Consider the following 6,941-nt stretch of genomic DNA (forward strand, 5'->3'; position numbering starts at 1 on the left):
CATTCTCTGGACATTTTCTGTTTGTGCTCTCTTTAGGGATGATCAGAACTGAGCACACTATTCCAGAGAAGTTCCTGCCAGTCATTACAATACAGTATTATTCTCTATTTATTTAGATTTACAAAGACCTCTGTTTGGACAATCTTCTTAGGTGGAGTCAGCATACCATAGAAGAGAAGACAGCTGTTCCTACCTCCACACATCATTAACTAACTGAAGTTTTACCCCCAAAACGGAGAATGTCAAAGATACCATGAAGCCCATTAGAGACTTTGCTACTGCTTCTGATTTTACCTGGAAGGTGCTCAGATACCAGGGTGATTGGTCACTGTATAAAACAGACAGATGGCTGGATAGAAAGACAGATACTATGGGGATGGAGCATGGATCATTTAACCCAAAACTTCTCCAACCCACAGCCCTCCCCAAACACCTGGGGTGGAAACGGTCTTTGTTGCATCCCCAGAAGGTCACTTGGTGCTGGTGGAGGGGGACCAGGGACAGGGAAGAGCACTCTAGGTTGGGGTGCCCTGGTGGAGAATGCCCTGCCAGCAGCCCCCCGCCACTTCCTAGTGAAGGGGCCCCAGGCCGAGCGCCTCCCCCTACATCCCGGCCAGAGATCCCAGAGAACCCTCCTTGGAGGGCTGCAGTAGGGGGTGCACCGAGAGTCACAGCCCTTCTGCAGGCTCCCCGCTGGGATGAGGGTTCCCCCCAGGTGCCTGCTAGTGGCGCAGGAGTCCTGCAGCCCTTGCACCAGGGGGTCTCTCCCGGAATGTGGGGCGGCGGCTCCCCCCAGGCAAAGGCTGCCATCTGCCCGACTCCCCGCTGCGGGATGTGAGCGCCCCCGAGCGGCGGAGACCGGACAGCCCCAGTGCGCAGGAGCGGGAGAGAGTGCGGGGTGGGCTGGCCCCAGCACGTCCAAGGAAGCCCCCGGCCATGGCACCGGCCGGCCCCGCCCGGCTCCTGGGGCAGGGGAGGCTGCTGCCGCGGCCTGGCTCCCCGGCCCGAGCCAGTCACATGGTGCCCGGCCGGTCGCGCTTCCTGGGCCGGGCAGGAAGCAGCATGGAGCTCGGCCGCGGCTGCTGAGCGAGGCGGCATCGGATCGGCCTCTGCGCGCGGGGCCCCGGAGCGGCTGCCCGGATGGCTGCTCAGGTACCAGCCGCAGCGCGGCCCCTGCCCCGAGACAGGACGCGGAGCGCCGCAGCCCTTCCATAGCCCCGTGCCCCCGCGCCTCCCAGACGGTGCTGCTCCATGCACCGCCCTCTAGCACCGAGCCCTTCTCCAACAGCCCCCTTCTGTAGCTCTGAGCCCCACACCATGCACCCGCCCTAGAGCTCTGAGCCCCATAGCCCCAACAGCGCTGCGCCCTGCATCCCCCTATCTGGCAGCAAACCCTGTGCCCTGCCTATAGAGCTGAGTCGTGCACTGAGGAGGAGAGGAGAGGGCCCCTCCCTATAGTGCTGATCCCTGCTTATTACCTGTGATCATTAAACACCCCAGGGCGCTGGACACTTGGCCCTGCTTTCCCAGGAGGCCCTGCCCTATGCACACCTCCTCCGTGCCGTGTAGGGTGCTGGCTGCTCCCCCTCCCCAGAGCCGGGTGCACGGAGAGGACGTGGTGTGTGGGCAAGCGAGCCAGTTTGGAAGGACTTGATGTCTCCTGGGAAGAGTCTGTTTACACCTGCACCTCTCTGTGCAGGGCTCTTCAGTGGAGGCCATGGACCAGCGACTCCAGCAGGCCCAGAGGTTCAAAGAAGACGGGAACCGGTGGTACAAGGAGGGGCGCTTCAGGGATGCCGTGAGCCGCTACCACCGGGCACTGCTGCAGTTGCGAGGGTTGGACCCCAGTGTACCCTCTCCCCTGCAGGCCTTCGGGCGCGAGCAGCCGCCAGTGACGCCTGAGCAGGAGAGGGCACTGCACGGCACCCAGACTGACTGCTACAACAACCTAGCTGGTGAGGGAGGGGGTGGGGGCAGCTACCTCCTTGTGACATCACCACTGTGTCCCCCAGGGGTGTCCTAGCTCCCCAGTAACATCGCAGTGCACCCTGCTTCTTCGTGACACCCTGCCATGCACCCTCCCCCACTATGCCCTGCTTGTGGGCTCCTTCATCCTCTGGTTGGCACTGCCACCATCCTCCCCCCACCCTCTATGGGCTATTCGGCCCCTGGGGTACCACAGCCACCGCCATCTCCCTCCACCTCATGAGCCCCTTGAGCCCTGGATCTGCCACCACCACTTCCATCTGTGCGTGCCAGTCTCATGGTAGTGATGCCACTGTGCTGTTACAGCAGTGACCCTCCCTGCCCCCTTGCACCGTCTCACTGGTGCTGTTCCTCCCACCCCCCCAGCCTGCTTGCTCCACATGGAGCCAGTGAACTACGAGCGGGTGAAGGAGTACAGCCTCAAGGTGCTGGAGAGGCAGCCTGAGAATCCCAAAGCCCTGTACCGTGCCGGCGTGGCCGCTTACCACCTCCGGGACTACGACCAGGCCCGGCAGTATCTCATGGCGGCCTCGTGCAGCCAGCCCCGAGGTGAGAGCTGGGGCAGGATTGCTCATGGAGCAGGGGGGATTAGGAGTCACCCTTGATTGGGAAGAATCAGGGCCTTGTCTCCACGCAGCAGGGGAGTTGTCCTGCTGCACCCCTCCCCTAGAGGGTGACCCCAAGCTGAAGGGCAGTGGCGGCAGGGGCAGCAGGATGGCTGCCCAGTTACAACAGCACTGGTGGCAGACACCTCTCGGGGGCAGGCAGCAGAGACATTTCTTGGGGGCAGGGGACAGCTATCCATCCGTCTGCAGTAGCGTGGGCAGCAGGTAAATATCTGGGGGTGAGAGGAGGGTAGTGGTGATATCTCTGGGTGGGCGGGGAGGACAGGGGCAGGGAGCAGCTCTTCAGCTGCATGGGCATTAGCAGCAGGTGCATGGCTTTGTGCTGGCGGAGGATGCTGGGGTAGGGAGTGCTGGGAGCTAGATCAGGGCACAGGAGGAGGCTGAGTTAACACTTCAACCCAGGGGAGGGGATGAGTTTGGCCATTCAGCTCACACCGTGTCCTGTCCTGTCTTTCCCCTTTGCTCCATGGAGACGCCAACGTCAAGCAGTACCTGCAGCTGACAGAGTCCCAGCTCACCACCTATCACCAGAAGGAGAAGCAACTCTACATGGGGATGTTCAGCTAGCGAAATCATGGCTCCCCCCACCAGATACCACCAGGACCACATGGATGCACCCCCCTTTCCTGGACAGACTGCCAGGCCACAGGGACACTCCCACTGACATAACACCAGGGTAATGGGGACATGTCTGGCTTTCCATTGATGGCATAGGACCCATGAGGTCACTTGGGACCTGGGTTGCTAGAGAGGAAACCCGAGGCTGGTGGCTAGGAACTGCTTGGACTGCTCCCTTTCCTCTTGTCTGCGGAGCAGTGTCCTCTGTTGTTCCCAAGGGCCTGGGCATTCCCAGAGTCACAACTGCACAGGCTCAACCACCCCATGGTTGTGGTGCCAGAGACAGGGAGTGTGGGCTGGATCATTAGTTTTGTCACCACATTGGCCCTCTTCATAAAGTGACCTGTCTCCCTGCACTGTGTGTGTGTGTGTCCGTCCCTTCCCTGCCTGGCCTCTTCTTCACATGGAGCACTTGGGGAGCAGGGGGCTGTTTCAGGGAAGTTAACCCCCTGCTCTGCTGCTATTGGTCTCCTCATTTCCATAGTGATTGGAGCTGGGTCATTTCCATCCTAAGGCCGCTGAGCTGAGCCTGGCATCCTGAGCCACATGACCTCACCCCACCCGGCCCTCTCTGGCCCTTACAAACAAGTAATTTCCACTCTCCTCACCCTGTCTGCAGCCAGCTGCCTGCAGCACTGGGGCTCCTGCAGTGACTGCATGCTTCACGTGGGGCCTCACCTCACGCTGCAGAGGGGACTGGATTAGACTGGGACTGTGCAGGGAGGTGGCTTATCCCATGGACAGGGCGCATACCGCACTGGTGCCTGTACTATGCCCCACGCTGCACACCCCTGAGGCCCCAACAACAGCTGTTCAGATAGAAATGAGGGGTGGGGGCAGCTGCATTTCAGTTCTGACATTTTGGCTGCTCACATCAGAGCTGGGCCTGGAGCCCATGTCTGGCTCATTCCAAGCAGCCAGGTGGGAGATCCGCTCGGGGGTGGGGCTCATATCTCCTTTCCCAAGGGCTCCGTTTTGTCAGGTCCTGCAGCAAGTCTGACTCCTCCCCCAGCCCTCCCATCCTAGCAAACATCCTTCATTCCTGCCATCCACAAGCCCTGGCTCCTCCCTGCTGCTTAAGCAAACTGCTCCCCCCAGGCTGCCGACAGCTGGGAAATGGGGCTGTTGATTCTTCTTAGTTCCGGGCTTGCTCTTGTCCCTCCTCCCCCTGCAATGTGCAAACACCAAGTCACTAGCAAACTGCTGGTGCTGCCCCAGCTTCTCAGCTCCAGGGCCCAGGCTAAACAGTACTAAGGTGAGGCCAGTGCATGGGGCTGCTCCATCCCAGAGGGTGACCCCCAGCCACCTCTGTCCCAAGAGCTGGGCTCAGCCTCCTGCACTGGTGTGCATGGTGCAGCAGCGTGAACAAAGCCCCTCCGCCTGGCCTGCTGGAGTCAGCCCCAGAGGGTGGAGGGGCAGGAGGGAAGAGCCAGGGATCCACTGAAGGTAGGAAGTGCAGGTTTCTCAGGTGACAAGTTGATCCAACCCAGCCAGGAGCAGGGACCTGCCCCACCACCCGTTGCCTTGGCATCTGCCCCAGAAAGATAAGAGCACTGGGGTCTGAGGCTGTGACTGGGGTCATGGCCAGGTAACGTGACGCCAGGGCTCCAGGCTCCCAGGGGCTAGATAATGCTGTGGGATTGCCTGACAAAGATGGCTAGGGTCTACAGGAAGATTTTTTTGTTTTTGTTTTGTTTTTAAACAAGGCCTGGGTCAGGATTAGGGGACAGGAGCGGGGTTAGGAGCTGGGGTGGGAGCGGGGGCAGAATGGGTCCAAGGTCCCCGGCTGCCAAGCTACCGGGGTGTGGTGCCTCTCGACCAGGATTTGGGGCCGAGGGGATGGGTCCTCACTGACACCAGGCACGGGTGCTGCAGCGGGTGCATCACCTACAGCCACGGCGTCAGGCATGGTGGAATCTTCAGCGGGGCCTCCGTCCGGAGGGGAGGGCAACCGCTCTGCCTGGGAGGTGGAGGGTGTGCCCACAGGCTCAGGGTCCGGCTGCACAGCATCAGCCATCGCCCCAAGGGGCTCGGTGGTCAAGACTGGGGTGCCATCCACAGCCAGGCAGATGGCTTGGGTCAGGGGCGCCCCGAGGACTAGAGTGGGGGTGGCAGCCTGGGATGGGGGGAGGAAGGAAAAGGGGGTGGCGGGACTAAGCCGTCACCCAGATCAAGGCCCTCTGGCAGGGGGTCATTGCAGCTGGGCCAGGAGTCTCATTATAAACTACGCCACAGGGGTACAGAGTCCCAGGCCAGCTGGGCCCATTGATCTGCCAGGCTTGTGGGCCACCGCTGAGGAGGGCTCCCAGGGGGCCTGTCTGCACAGAGTGTGACACCAGCAAAGGAAGACTGGTTCACTTGAACAGCTGCAGAGCTCCATGTGGATACTCCAGTTTCAGTGCAGCTGAAGCAGATTAGGAGCTGCCAAGAGCACTCCATCCAGGGTCTTGCTGCAGTTTAATTCAACCAGTTTGTGTGTAGCCAAGGCCTCTGCTTTGTAGCTCAGCCATTGCACAGCCCAGTCCCTGCATTCATTGTGCTCAGTCTGCCCTGGCCAAATCCAAGCCTGGGACGTTCCTAGCTCCCTCCCTGAGCAGGTAAGCAACTCTCCTGCCCTTGCTGGCTGTGCCACTGTGAAGCAGGTGCCATGGCTTGTGCCAGGGCCAAGTTCTCTCCGTTCTCTGTGTGGTGTGCAGAACAGGACAAGCCTCACGCAGGAGAAATAAACAACTGACTGGAGAAGTGGATGCCTCTTTCCAGCATCCTGCAGCCCTATGAAATGGGGGAGAAGGTATTGCAGCTGTAGCAGAGCCCAGCAGGTCATCACACAATCTCTCAGAAAGGCCACGCTCCTCCCCTCTATATGCCCAACAAGCTGCCTGGCTGTGGCCTTGGGGAGACTGATCCCAGAATGCTGCATCCAGTTTTGAGATGCACATTTTAAGCAGGGCCCTGGCCAGCATGCAGGGAAGAGCCACAGACCCTATCTGAGGGTGGGAGAACTACCTAATAACCCAGAGAAACTGACGGAGCTTGTTCTGTTTCGTAAAGAGACAGGTGACTTGATTAAGGGCCACATTTTCCCCAGGGAGGGTGATTTACCATTGGAACAACTCCCAAGGAGGGGGTGGATTCCCCCATCTCCTGAGGTTTCCAAACTCTCAGCCAGCCTGTCTGGAAGATGCTTTAGTCAAACCCAAGAGGTATTGGATTCAATGCAGGGGGAACTGAGTGAACTGCTCTAGCTGGTGCCTCATGCCTGATGATCCAGTTGACCACTGTGGCCTTAAACAGTCTGTGACTCTACCTCATGCAGTAATGGGGCCAACCCTTTACTATCCCCCTTGCTTATTCCCTTTTCTCCAAGGGCAACAGCCAACCCCTCCCCAAGCAGGGGATGTACAGGTGAGAGGTTCAGGGAGAGCAGCACTACTGTTAGTGGGTCTTTCTCCTCCCCCTCCTAGGCCCAGAGAATTAACGCACAAGCTGACAGGGCACCAGCAGGAGTGATGGAAGCAAGGGCCAGGAAGGCCAAGCCACGGGGTGCAAGGAGCCTGCGAGAAAGCAGTGGAAGGTCTCTCATGTACAGGCCAGCCCCTGGGCCCATGCACCTGGTAAGCTTCACGTGATGCACAGGCTGAGGCTAATGAATGTCACCTAGAGAAGCACCTTTCAGCTGGGGTTTTCTCCCAGCTCCAGGGATAAGTCCTG

General features: G+C 59.7%; 1 protein-coding gene across 2 annotated transcripts; it reads left to right on the plus strand.

The window, feature by feature from the left end:
• The first annotated feature begins 873 nt into the window (after nucleotides 1–873).
• Nucleotides 874–3,586, plus strand: TTC9C (tetratricopeptide repeat domain 9C). Of its 2 annotated transcripts, none has more exons than XM_073354855.1 (4): nucleotides 874–1,152; nucleotides 1,700–1,955; nucleotides 2,353–2,535; nucleotides 3,102–3,586. In XM_073354855.1, exons 1-4 carry the CDS (start codon nucleotides 1,141–1,143, stop codon nucleotides 3,290–3,292), a joined length of 642 nt encoding a protein of 213 aa, XP_073210956.1. In that variant the 5' UTR covers nucleotides 874–1,140; the 3' UTR covers nucleotides 3,293–3,586. The 2 variants fall into 2 exon arrangements, with proteins under 2 accessions (XP_073210956.1, XP_073210957.1); XM_073354856.2 differs by having other exon boundaries at nucleotides 878–1,152; nucleotides 3,085–3,271.
• The last annotated feature ends 3,355 nt before the right edge of the window (nucleotides 3,587–6,941 follow it).

This window comes from Lepidochelys kempii, chromosome 7, assembly GCF_965140285.1.
Source record: "Lepidochelys kempii isolate rLepKem1 chromosome 7, rLepKem1.hap1, whole genome shotgun sequence".
NCBI classification, from domain to species: Eukaryota; Metazoa; Chordata; order Testudines; family Cheloniidae; genus Lepidochelys; species Lepidochelys kempii.